The sequence below is a fragment of the Hippoglossus hippoglossus genome, chromosome 21 (genome assembly GCF_009819705.1).
Source record: "Hippoglossus hippoglossus isolate fHipHip1 chromosome 21, fHipHip1.pri, whole genome shotgun sequence".
Lineage (NCBI taxonomy): Eukaryota > Metazoa > Chordata > Actinopteri > Pleuronectiformes > Pleuronectidae > Hippoglossus > Hippoglossus hippoglossus.
The window spans coordinates 12,144,846-12,158,676 of NC_047171.1; the positions used below are offsets into that span (position 1 = coordinate 12,144,846).

Here is a 13,831-nt window from a genome sequence, read left to right on the forward strand (position 1 = left end):
CACTCACTCAGTCAAGCTCTCTCTCTCTCTCTCTCTCTCTCTCTCTCTCTCTCTCTCTCTCTCTCTCTCTCGCTCGCTCACTGAGCGTTTAATTACTTCACATTATCAACACATCACTTGTATGTGTTTTGTATAAAGTGTCACTCAAAGATATTGATATTATTTGATCAGTTATTTGATATTTATTGATCAGTTGCTTGTATCATGTCAGATCAGTTGTACTGTACGTGTGATGACACACTGCATCCACACACTGTTCCTGCATGGAGAACGACAGGAAGGGGAAAACATGTAGGAGCCCTCTGAGATTTGGCCTCGACTGGAGAGGGCCGGGCTCCTGAGATCAACAGATGGTTTGATGATCGGCGGATGACAGCTGAGAGATGTGGCTCATCCCAGAGCGCGTCGAGCTGCTGGCTCGTGTGAGCTACACTGTTTATCGTGCCAGGAGGAAGTGTCAACCCAGCCATTGTTCACTCCAATCACATAATTACGTTTCCTTTCATTTAGCATGACCAGTGTCCTTGGTGTGCTGTCAGAGCCTCAGTGGGAGATCCAGTGAACAGTTGACAGGTGACACATCATGTTATTACATGGTAGTAATCCCAGCGCACAGCTCCCCCTGGGGACTGCATGGCGTGTTTACTGAGTTTGGTTCTGCTTCTTTAAACAGGAGGATTAAGTGAGCATGGCAGAAAAAAACACTGGGGCGCTGTCAAATTCAGTTTCTTGGCCAAATATTAACACTGATATTCATAATAATTTTGGGTAATGAAGCAAAAAAGTTATTTTAAACTATTATTGATTAAATTGACCATGTTTTTAATTAGTTTTTATGAAATTACTGATGCACATTAACAGGTGGATCCTGTGCTGTGAGATGTAGAGCGATCCTTGTCAAACCAAGAGGGAACTCATTGATTGTACACATTTCTTTATTGAAAACTAAATATGACTTTTCTGAATTATTAGAAAAGGTATCGAGACTATCTACAGACGTAATTAGTGAACTTGCAGAATCCAGATCAATAATTGTGTCTTATTCTTTTTAAGGATATATGAGAAGGAGGGAGGAAAATGTGAAATCATGTGAAAAAATGTGAAAAGAAGAATCATGATGTGAGTGCTTGATGAAAATCACCAGCATTTAGGATTGACACACATTTCAAACGTACTTTTCTGCATTTGAACATTTCCTTCAACCACCGAAGGCCGACAGAGATTTTATGATGGGAATTTAATAGCATGACAAGGCTCGTACAGACAGTGAAACATATAATGGCACAGAGTCAGTGGGAATCTTTGCATTATTAATGGGGAGCTGGTGGTGGCGCTCTGACGTGGTGGAGTCTACTCTCTCCTGCCCCGGCCGGTCTTCAGCCAGGACACAAACTCCTTGGCTGCCTGGTCCTGCAGGTAGGAGCTCACGTCGCTGGTGTAGGTGCCGTCCGCATGGCGTCTAAATAGACTCCTGCAGATACACATACATTCATTTCAACTGCCGTACAAACGACAAAATCATTTTTGAATAAGCTTGATTAGACTTGAAATCAAATCAGATCCAGAGACAACACAATTATAGTCAATTCCTCAATATATTACAACATTCATAATAATTCAAGTTATGCCCCAAGATGAAGTGATTCAGTAATAAGAGGTCACAGGGCCGTGCTTGCATATTTTGGGGGGCAGGTGCTTAAGTGAAAAAAAGGGCACCCCTCTCATAATTATTAAAAAGGTATTATTAAATTAATTAATTATTAAAATAAAGTTACAAACAGAAGTGCATCTGTTAGCCACACGTTTATTTATTTTAAGGATGTTTGATAATAACGAATTATGGTAATACATGTCTCTGATGTTCAATTTCACAACAGTGACAAACAATATCGAGGCTTTCAAATCCCATCGTTACCTGATTAACGTCAGGCAAACGTAAACTTGATGCCAATTCAGGTGCGTAAATCGTCGTGACTAAGGATGAGGGCACGGTCACACATACGCGAAGGCAATGCAAATAATGTTGGTCGAAGCCCCTGCACTGTGGATCTGCTGCACCACAATGAAGCAGGTTCTTTGCCTCCTTGCTCGCACATTCACGCATGCGAGACTGTGCCGTAAGGGAAAGGACTCGCAGAATTAGATCTTAAATGTTTTAAATTGAGAACTGATGCCATCATGGGTAATATTAAAAAAAACATACAAATAAAAAAAAAACATTTTGAGAAATGTCTCGCAAAAAGGGCTCCTAATTATTTAGAGGCCAAAACGATAGGTGCCCGAGCACAAGCTGGGATCTGTGCAGGAGCCGGACAGGACACACTCACCCGTTCCTTTTTGAGTTCTTTAGCCACTGGACAAAGTCTTGTGCTCGTCTTGTCTCCAAGTATTTACTGTAGTCGTTTGAAAATGTTCCCTCTGAATGTCTCTTTGGGAGCTCAATTGGTTCCGTCATCATGGAGTTTTCGGGCAATAACCTGCAAGAAAGAGACATTGATACAGCCGAGCCGAGCAGGACGCACTCTCACTTCCAACCCTCCTCTTCCTGTCATGTGGTTCTACCTGCGCTGCATGCAAACCTATTTGTTCTCATTTTTCATACCCTACCCTCCCTGCCCCCTCTCCTCTGTTCTTCCTCTCTCTTGCAGGGTCTCCTGGGGGAGTTTTGATTTGCCAAAATCTCCCCCACACCACAGCTGTTCTTCCAGCAGCTTCACCATCCTCATCCACTAATCACTATGCTCACATTTCATCATCAGTGATCATAACCGTAAATGTGGATCTCATTGATGCTGTGGTCCTAGATTCTTAAAATTTGATTTTAAAAGATTTAATGAGCACAAGCAAAACTTAGGCAATTTTTGTCATGCATCAATTAAGTAAACTAAATAATAACATTAAAACATTAAAGTCACAATTCATGAACATAAACTAAGGCATTAGAATATTTTTTTTAAACATTTTTGTTAGAAACATGAAAAAGTGTAATCTTACATAATTTTACTAATCTGTAAATTAAAATGAACTTTTGCTGCAGGTTTTCTCATTTCTATTACAAATTCCAGCTGAAATTACAAGACATTACTTTTCATCTGTTTGCAAAATGTGGAACAGTCAGGCAACAACAGGCAATACAGACTGCTCACTGCATGTAACTTTTTCTTTGACCGAGGGAAACCCATCAAAAATAAATAGATAAATAGTTTTGATGAGAGTTTCTACAAATTATGTTCAACTCTGGTTACTTGCTGCGAAAAATCTAAACCTTGGATAAACCTGAACGCCATGTCAGGCTGGGGAGTCCCCTGCTGAGCGAGTGAGAAAGAAGGAAAGCCGAGTTGATCTTACATGGAGTTACGATCTGTGTCCTGGTCAGGCACCTGCCAGCTGCTTTGGATGATGATGAGAAGCAGGAGTCCGGACAAAGTGTGGACGCTTGTCATCGTTTGAGTTTCTGAAACGTGAACAAAGACGGAGAGAAAAAAAACATCTTGAGATTATTTCACTTCACCACGTCGGAGTAAAAGTTTTTCGTGACAAGATACGGTGCATGTCTCACCTGTGCTCCTTTATGTTGAGCGTCTGACAGAGGGAATTGAAAAGTGCGTTGACTGCTGTCCGTCTTCTCTCTTGGCTTCTGCAGCTGTTTCATGGTCCCCTCTTGATCTGCTGGATCTTATATAGTCGAGCTGAGGAGCTCTCTCTCAGGTGACTCCCTCGTCACACAGACCTCAGCACATCCTCACTTATCTCAACCCATTAGTCAGCTTCCGTCTCAGTCCACTGGATCTGTTAGACTTGAAAAACAACGTCTGAGTGATAAAAGCTGCTACTTTAGGTGTCACAATCAAACATGACCTCTGCCCTGACAAATAAATAGCGGCACCCAGATGTGTTTGAACTGTTGCCTCTCGGGAAACAGAAAGCTTTCTCCTATAGGCAAATCATATTATTAAAGCAAATGAAGTTTACCTCCAGAAATATACATAAAAAACTAATTTTAAATAATATTACACTAAAAAATAATTGTATCAATAATTACTTTTAAGACAGAAATGAATTACACATTTTAAAGTTTTTATTGGTATATCTTTACTGAATATCAATTCATTGCAAGTGGACAATACCTTCATATTTTGCTTGTGCTCATGTATCTAAATATTAAGGGACAATGTGGGATTTCCAATATCAGTTGATTTATAATTTTGTTCTCTGTATATTAGACCTGCTGCATATGACGTAAAGATGATACCTACATTGTTAAGATTTTATTTGTAAATTTATTGACTGTAAAATAAGCTTATCTCTCACATCAGTTATTAATGCTGAAATCCCTGCATAATGAAGTGGACCTGTCTCCCTGTCACTGAAGTTTGTTTATACCAAGAAAGAATTCATCTTTTCTACTCTATATACACATTTCTAGCTCTATATTATAACTTGAAAAAACACTTTTAAAATAAGATGCTTGGGACAATTTATTTGAAGTAAAACTCAACTCTACTTAATGAGAAAAACAATGAAACCGGTATATTTCAAACAATGTTTATTTGACCTTCATTACAACATGACAAATGTTCCCACTCTACCAAAACATTTAAATCAGGGCAGAGCAATTTAAATACTTTGCCATCTTATTCACAAAATGTCTTTGACTATAAATGCATGCAATTGTTTTTGTTAAAATTTAAACAACACCTATTTTGAAAAAGTTCCACATAAAATACAAACTCTCATTTGTTCAAGCAGTAAATATTAATTGCACATAAAAGCGACAACAAATTGTTCGACCTGACGTTTCAGAATATCAGTGAGATGCAGCAACACAACAGTGAACAAAGACACTGTGGTAATCTTCATTTTAAAAGCCTTCACGCTCTTCACATCTATTTGGGATTGAGGAGACATTTCTGCAGGAAGTGACTCATGACGTTGTACATGTGATGGTAGGCCGGTCCACCGAGAGCGTGGTCCCTGTCAGTATACCACTGAAATTAACACCAAAGTCAGATTAGTTATTCCATTTTAATAACACACATTTAAATCATAGCCTACATATTTGAGACCGTGCAAGAAAAAACACGTAATACATGTTTTTTCCCCCCATTTGAAACCTGCATTAAAAAACACCATCAAGGTCAATATTAGTCCCACTTCCCCGAGCCAATATTTACCATCGTCTCAAAGTCCACCTGCTCGTACACCAGAGCTTTGGCAATCTGTGCCGCCTGCTGGAAATGGACGTTGTCTGTAGGAAAGACAGTGCTGTCAGTACGTGACCCAACATCAAAGCTCAAGTTTCCATCAAGGCAAAAACAGTCTATTTGTTCACATTACATTACATTACATTTCATTTAGCTGACGCTTTTATCCAAAGCGACTTACAATAAGTGCATTCAACCATGAGGGTACAAACCCAGAACAACAAGACGGCACCACTGTGTTACATACACTGAGGAGAACTAGGGCTGGAAAAGAGTATTAGAATGACATGGTTGAACGTACCATCGGCTGTGCCATGAACCAATAGATAGTTTACATTTTTGAAGTTCTTTGCTCTAGCTGTCACTGTGGAGTTCTGTTCAATTAAAAGAGACATTTTTTTTCCAGTTAATAACACGTATCAAGTCAGAAATGTGCTGTAGTTTGAAAAGGATTAATGCACTTGAGCTTGTATGATATTTACTTTGTAAGCGTCTGCATTCTCTGTAGGTGAGCCCATGTAGCGTTCAGTGTACACCGCATCTGCAGGAGAAAACCAATACCACAAATTAAATGCATACAAATAATAAAATATATATTCAAAATAAGAAAAAAGTTTTTCAGAGAAATTGAATAGAGATTTGAATTCTTAAGGAGGAACTCCACTGACTAAGGATTCTAACCTCAAGCAAAGATGTTTGTGGGTAATGTAGTTAGCAAACTGTTTTCTATTATTCTGACCCTGTCATAAGGTCACTGATATACTTGCTTTAAACTTTGTGTGTATCTGGAGAAGTGAGCTGGGCCCAATCCTCCCCGGATGGAAACAAAAAGTTTCATTGTGAGCTTCATATTTTGCACAAATTGTAAATAGTGTATGAACTGTATTTGTGTAATGACTTCCCAGTCTTATCAACCACTGAAAACGCTTCACCCATTCATACAGCTGTCGGGACAATATTAGGACACTTCGGAATGGGGACTACAGGAGCCAAGCATCGATTCACCACCAGTTAGTGGACGATCCTCTCTGCCTCCTGAGCCACAGCCGACAAAGTCAATAGAAACCATGGTGAGACTAGAGGAGGTTCCAACATTGGTGATCATAGCAGAGAAAGTCATTCGCTGAAGCTAAAGAGAGGTGACATAAGAATGTGCTGGTCCCTGTCCTGAGCCGGGGATTAGTTTGTTCTGTCTGGGCTACTGTGGAAATGTGGTGGTGCAGAGGAAGAGAAAACAAAATGACTCATTGTTTCTGGTGATTATATCTAAATGAAAACACAATAAGGATTAATACATTCTATTTCTACTACCAGATCTTCATAAGTATACACACTGAGCTGTTTACACACATAATGTTAAATTATAATAAAGAAGGAATCCATCCATCCATCCATCCACTATAGCATGTAAACTCACCATAATAATCCCACTTGGCTACTGGAGCAACTGCGATTCCACACTTGAAGACTCCAGTTCCAGCTCCCAAGGCCATTGAGGTAACATAACCACCGTATGACTGAAGATCACAATTGAGGATATTCAGTGAATGCATAAAGAAAACATGAAATACAAAGATAAGCACATGAGAAATACAGAGAACTTACCCAGCCCCATATGGCTATTCTGTCTTTGTCGATAAAACCCATGTCAATGAATTTCCTATAACATAGAAATCAAGAATTATTCTAAAAAGCGATAGAAACGTATTCGGACGTCCACTTATTCAGGGATTTACCTTTATTTCATTTTTTTTTTTGTATAAATCGTGCATGTGAAGGTCTTTTTTTTTTTACCTCACAGCAGTTATCTGATCTTCTACTTCAAAGGTCCCGAGGCGCTTGTAGACCGCGTGCATTATTTCGTCGCCCTGGTAACCGCTCCCCCTTCCATCGAAGCTGGCGATTATGATCCCGTGTGAGCTGGAGAGGTACGTGCCCCAGTTCAGCTTGAACCGGTAGTTCACCCTCTGACTACAGGGGCCGCCGTACCTGCACGGGGACAGCGACAGCACATTAAGAGATGTTCGCTGAATTTTTCATAGGATTAGCGCAGGGGGGGGGGGGGGGGTTGTTCACTTACACGTCAATGAGAAGAGGGTATTTCTTCGATTTCTTAAAATTTGGCGGCAACATCATTTGATACCACATATCTGAAAAAAATTAAAGAGAGACATTTATGTTTAAACTACAAAGGTGTAATTAAATAACATTATAACGTCTTCCCATAAAATTTTGTTTCTAATAATTATAATTTTTTCTGTTCCCTGAAGTCTTTACTTCAACACTAATCCACCAATTACATCACATGCTTGAAGTCTCCAAAAGAAAGATGTGACCATTTAGATAGAAAAAAGTAAAACCTCATTTGGAACTTTCTATATGATAAAATGCATGTAAATTAAATGTCTATTACACTCAAACTTATGTTTGACTTTACTTGGATGTTTGACCATCACTGTGCAGAATGATGAATGTGCAGAGTTGAATCCTAAAATCTTTTATCACAGTGTTTCACAAGAGTGATGTGGAAAATTGAAGCCTCCTGTGCACATACGCTGAAAATAGCCTTTTCAGTAGAGTAGGAAATGTCTTATGTCCAACAGTTAAGTTTTGAATTAAAGATATTTGTATATTGGTACCTATAGATAGGCCTTTAAGACATTTTAGCTAAATATGTATATGTCTTCAAACATTTCTTGGGAGAACCTTCAAGCTTGTGTTGTCTCACCAAATCCTGCAACCTTCAGTGTGCCGTACTGCATCGTGGGCAAGTGGAATTCAGAAAGAACATTTCCCAAGTCCTTGTTGTCTTCAAGGGTGGAGATCTCTGTAAAGAAAAAGAAAAAGAGAATAACCACTAATCATATTAGAAATCATAGATGTGCATGTGTAATCATCACGTGTGATGTCAGCCTTTGAGACAGAAAAACTATTTAACTGCAACAAGACCTTACTTTTGATTCTTTATTTCATTTCTTTTGATTCTTTATTTCATTTCTTTTGATTCTTTATTTTTTTACTGTTTTGTTTTACTGTTACCAAGACTGGATCCATACTCAAGCCACATGCAAATTCTGTAATGGGAAATCTAAATACATCAAAAAATACCGTGTATGGTATTGTGTGCAGATGTGCATTTTCAAACATTTCTTTACACTAGATTATCATTTTTATATAAAAATATTTTAAAAACCTGGGGAGGGTAATAGTTTAGCCATGAGAAACAGAACATGTGTGTAATCATTTTTTACTATAGTGTACAATCAATCATGTGTAACAACAGAAACATTTTACATACTACATATATACTTATATTAATAATAAATTTGTTATGGTGCACATCTGAATGGCACACAAAGTGAGATTATAATTTCTGTCAAATTATGCAATTCTAGTAAATAAATCAACCACTGTCCTGGGGTGAGTTCATGAAACTTGGAAAATGTTGCATGTTTACATACCTGCACCTGGGCCCCTGTTGTCCATGAGTGTGTAGAGGGGCAATCCAGGTCCTGGCATGAACAAAAATAGAAAACGTACAAACAGTTGATTACACATCAGGTCTTTTGTGCGACTTCAGACATGATTATTTTAGCTCAGATTATGGTTCACCGATGCTGCGCACCACAGATGACTTCCTGCATGTTAACCATAGATGAATCATTGCTTAAGAGAAGGTGGTGGGAGTAACTGACCGTAGCAGTCCATTCGGTAGAAAGAGGCGTCCAGGCTGAAGTAAGCCGAGTTGTACTGACACCTGTCCTGGTGCAGGTCGCAGGTGAGGCACTGAGGGGCAGAGGAGCTGCTTCCAATCAGAAGTCTAAAGAACAAACAAGCAGCAGCACATGTCGGTCACATCATTCAGTTCTTGTTACTGCTGTAATATTATATCGTTACTATCGTTAATTCATCCCAAATCTGCCCCCTGTCTTCCAGGAATCCATGAAGCCATGATTACAATAATGAGGACAAAGGGAAAATTCGATTAACAATAAAGAAGGAGCGATAAAACAAACGAGATCAGTCACACAAATGAAAAGATTTGCTTACTTGTAAAGATGTCTCTTTACGGCTATTCCTTGGTACTCATTGCTCACAAAATATCTGTGGAAAAGAGTTTTAAGGAGGCTTTGAATTCATTTTTCTGCCAAATATGCTTTAAGGTTTATGCAGTTTCCTCAGAAATGTATGGTGTCATCACTCACATGGCACCACTGGTTAATTTGGATATGTAGATGACTTCCCACTTCCCAGAGGTGATCGGTGTCGCTTTGCCCTTAACAACACAAAACCCACAGTGAACGTAACGTAACGCTCGCAACAAAATACGAGTGACTTTTTGCATAGTTGAACAGACTTACATCTTTTACATAATGAATGTGCTTGTAGCCCTTAGTGTCGCTCATCACTTTGTAGAAACTGAGTTTATCCTCAGCAAAGAAAACAGGGAAAGGCACATACTGGAAAAACAAAAATAAATATTTTAGGGTTATCCATCAAATCCAATGCTGAGGATCAATAAATGGTGATAATCTTTGGAAACTCACATGGCCGACCCAGCCTGTTTTGCTTGTTTGCTCAAATTTCTATAGAGAGTAGAGATGTTGAGACATTATATTCTGTTAATGGGCATTTACTTACATGAGCATTTAATCCTTGAGATCATCAGAGGAGTGACAGATACCTGCATTTCTCTCCAGATGCTTCCAACGAGGTCATAGATCTGCACGACCACGTAATTCTGCTTCCTCGTGAGCCACTGCACCGCGAAGCGTTCGTCTGTAACCCAGGTCACTGAGCACAAAATGTGATCACTGAGTAAAAGGCAACAGAAAGTGACAGGGCTTTCACATAAAGGCAGACCGTGAAGATGTTGTATTTGCCTCATGCTTTGAAAAACGTGGAGGGATTTAAGTCATGCTGCGAACTGGAGAATCTACAGACCCTGAAGAAACGGACGCAGGAGCCGGCACATGTGTGCGGAGGGTCGGATTCCTGGTATCAACCACAAACAGTTTCACCTTGGTCAGGCTCGATCCAGCCTTCACAAGATACAATATATTACACATTCGTAATGAATAATCACATTGTGTGGAAGATGAATTGTGATAAGGACAAATTGAACAGAGAAGTTACTAGAATTTGTGCTTTAAATTCATTACAAGTGATCTTTTAACTGTTATGTTGAATGTTATCCCACCTTAGGGTACGGAACAGCCACGGTTTGAGGATATTGCTCGGATCCATACCAGGAGAACTCCACTTTGTGAACATCTGTATCATTTACCTCCAGATAAGCAAAGAACTTCCCGGTTGACGACCACCATATTGCCCCGTTTGATGCAAACACTTCCTCTGCGGACAAAACACACACTCAATGATCATCTGACACACACATGCCACATGGGGACCTCTGAAACAGTTCCTGTCACTCACCCTCATACACCCAGTCAGGGATGCCATTGAGGATCTCATCCTTTTTGCCATTGTGAGTCACTTGTATGGCTTCAGCAGTGACACCAGATTTGAAAAAAATGTTGAAGTCTGAGACGTAAACCTGCGAAAAACAATTGTTGATTTTTAATTTGACAGTTTTTGAGGATTTTTATCTAGAAATATGTTCCAAATCCGATTGAAACAACAATGACCCAACCTTTAAATACAAACTTAAGACATGGCTTAAAGCAAACCCAACTTCAAATGTAATTATTCCACTTTATCTCACATGTTTTAGTTTACGTGCATATTTGTGGCTTTGTATTGTATCTGAGCGTTGTATTGTATTGTTTGGTTCTTATAATGCATTTTAAACGTTGATTATTTTCTTTTCGTTCTTATCGAGTGTGGTATTTTAATCATGGGTTTCTTATACAGTTAATGTGGATGGTATGTATAATGCACAAAAAAACATAGATATTTGTAATTATATATTTATGAAATAGAGCGTTTTATTCTATTTCAGGTTTCCTTGTAAAAACTGGCTTTATAATTCATTTACAGTATAATGTCTGTTGATTAGTGAGCACTGTCTGTAATCAAATGAATAAACAAATGACATGAAATCCACAAATGTATAAATGTATTCATAAATGTACTTCATCAAATATCCTTTATTCATTTTGTCTGACGCAATCAGCCCATTTTGCCTCACCCACAGGCAAAGTGTATTTCAAAACTGACGTAGCTGCAAAATTGATCATTTTAACTCACATATTGGCTTCCTGTTGGGGCCCAGGAAAAGTACTGCACCACAGTGGGAAGATTCGCAGGCGTAACAAATGTCCTGCAATGACACATGGAAATGATCGCAGGTCATGATCACTCACTTCATTGTGATGTGTCTGTTGATTTAACGTCAGGGAAGAATTAAACATTATCACCGTAGAAACATAAAATCACAGTTTCTTGAATCCTGCTTTTTGAGAGTGACACTGTCCCATTAAAACATGGCTACTTACGAATGCTTCCTGTCATAGATGGAGTATGAGGCCGTAAATGAATGTCTCCATTTCTGTAGGATATTAAACACAAATCTTTTCAGACTTTAATAAAGTTTCCTGTGATTAAATTGACATTTACAGTGGACAACTAGAATAGTTAAACTTTTGTAAAAAACAAACTGGAGAACATTCTCCAGAGGTTTCTGACCTCTGTGAAATTGCTTTCAAAAGCGACGTATATATAATCACCAGACAGCATGTAATTTGTGGCATCCACTTGGTCCTACAGTGAAAATGATAGTGGAAATATTTGTATTAAACGATAATTCCACATTGATAAAACAGTGTTTATTATTTAGAAAGTAATTAAAGTTATTACAAAGGTTGAATTGCTCAAATATATTGACTCCTCCTTTGTTTCTGCGTTGTGGAGAAAGATATTCCCGTCCCTCCCTTTATGCAGATATTCTTTATCTGCACATATAGAAAGTACAACAAATACGCACATGAGAGATTTTTACACAACATGAGGATTCACATTATGTGTATTACTTGTATGTTGAGACATGACCGGCGTTGATACCTGATATCCAATATAAACCGTAGGATCTCCACCTTATGGTGTCATTGAAGTAATCCTCAAAGGAGTACGGCCTTTTGATGGCACCGGACTCTGAAATTACAGGTAAACTGCATTAATTTGATGTAGGACCAGGGAAATGTGAGAGACTTGACTGGTACATTGTTTTGCAGTGAAATCTGGAATGAAACAAAATAAAACTCCGTCACACGGTGGCGCTGTTTACACTGCAACTCCGGGCAGCCATGATTTGACAATGATAATAAACACAAAGCATATTGTGCTTTTCTGGTCTGTCACTTGAGGAAAGCCCAAAGAAATAACTAAAAATATAGGCAACATAATAAAACAACAACAAAGAAATAGTAGAAGTTTTATAGATGATAATATTATCCATGTGTGAAAATAGTTTTATAAGTTATACGTTATATAAGTTGTGTGTTATTAGCCCCACCTAACAAGCAGCACACACTGACACACACACACACAGATGGAAGAGAAAGGAGAGGCCTGAGCTTTAACTTACTGCTGAAATAAACTGATGGGATTGTGATCAACGTGATGACGACAGCCGCCCCCAACACCGCCAACAGCACCTTGTTGCAGCCCTGAGAGGTGACACACACACACACACACACAAAGACACAAACACGGACACACACACACACGCGCACACACACACACACACACACACACACACACACACACACACACACACACACACACACACACACACAAGTTGAAAAATCACTGTCTAAAACCACACACGGTTTGACTTTAGGGCAAATCCATTCATCCTTTTTAAAAAAGTGACTTTTATCACTGTCTGTTGTTCACAAACTGGTTTTCCACCAGTGAAGCGCACAGTAGAGTAATAGATTACTGACCATGGTGCAGATGCAGTCGCTGTGAAGATCTCTCTCTGCTCAGTAATCCTCAGAGACTGGTCCTGGCGTTTGAGTTTAAAGACACTTTAAAACTAAATACATCTACAGACATTACACTCTTACTGAACACGGCCCGGAGCAGTGAGTTTGGAGCAAGTGTGGTCACATGAGAAAAGTGAGCCTCTTCCTTATTCTCCCTCTTCCTCGCTGCATTCCTGAGCGCAGCCCGACTCAGGCAGGCGGACAGAGATGAGTCCCTGAAGTCTGCGGCGCTGCAAACTTTCCAGGAGCGCACAAACTTGCTGCTGCTTGGGAAGTGGCTCTTGGAACAAGTCATCCACTCCACAGATGTGAGCGCGCACAGCCACAGTCAAGCTGGAGGTATTTCCTCCTTCTATCCAACTCGTGCGTTTTTACATCAGTTGTTTAATTAAGTTGAATAAAAATGTTGTTTTTTTTACCCTCTGAGCCAATTGAGATGGGAAGGGTTTTTATTATATTATGGATTAATTGTTAATGAAATAAAAGCAATAGAAAAAAAGACATCTATACTTGAGGGTCCAGTCTTTGTTATTATTAGCTGGTGCTGCTATATTATCACATCATTATATCTATATATTTCACTGATAACAATTAGTCTGACAGATCTTAAATATGACACAACTGTTACTGGTCTCTGGTTCTGCTGGTTTCTTCCCATTAAAATTATTTATTTTTTTT

The 13,831-nt window shown here is 39.0% G+C and overlaps 2 protein-coding genes across 3 annotated transcripts; both read right to left on the minus strand.

The window, feature by feature from the left end:
* Window positions 1-917: 917 nt before the first annotated feature.
* Window positions 918-3,653, minus strand: gcgb (glucagon b). The gene is made up of 4 exons (XM_034574203.1): window positions 3,560-3,653; window positions 3,349-3,454; window positions 2,328-2,477; window positions 918-1,471 (listed from the first exon to the last, which is right to left on the minus strand). The coding sequence occupies exons 2-4, from the start codon at window positions 3,441-3,443 to the stop codon at window positions 1,351-1,353; spliced, it is 366 nt and encodes a 121-aa protein (XP_034430094.1). The 5' UTR covers window positions 3,444-3,454; window positions 3,560-3,653; the 3' UTR covers window positions 918-1,350.
* An 881-nt stretch (window positions 3,654-4,534) lies between these two features.
* Window positions 4,535-13,539, minus strand: fap (fibroblast activation protein, alpha). Of its 2 annotated transcripts, XM_034574763.1 has the most exons (27): window positions 13,112-13,539; window positions 12,751-12,832; window positions 12,228-12,317; window positions 12,024-12,118; window positions 11,853-11,927; window positions 11,663-11,715; window positions 11,415-11,487; window positions 10,641-10,761; window positions 10,405-10,559; window positions 10,149-10,246; window positions 9,889-10,018; window positions 9,752-9,790; window positions 9,566-9,664; window positions 9,410-9,480; window positions 9,255-9,308; window positions 8,900-9,024; window positions 8,666-8,716; window positions 7,933-8,031; window positions 7,285-7,354; window positions 6,999-7,193; window positions 6,810-6,864; window positions 6,622-6,721; window positions 5,687-5,745; window positions 5,506-5,578; window positions 5,175-5,248; window positions 4,887-4,988; window positions 4,535-4,854 (listed from the first exon to the last, which is right to left on the minus strand). In XM_034574763.1, exons 1-26 carry the CDS (start codon window positions 13,112-13,114, stop codon window positions 4,887-4,889), a joined length of 2,241 nt encoding a protein of 746 aa, XP_034430654.1. In that variant the 5' UTR covers window positions 13,115-13,539; the 3' UTR covers window positions 4,535-4,854. The 2 variants fall into 2 exon arrangements, with proteins under 2 accessions (XP_034430654.1, XP_034430653.1); XM_034574762.1 differs by having other exon boundaries at window positions 4,535-4,988; window positions 13,112-13,538.
* Window positions 13,540-13,831: the final 292 nt, after the last annotated feature.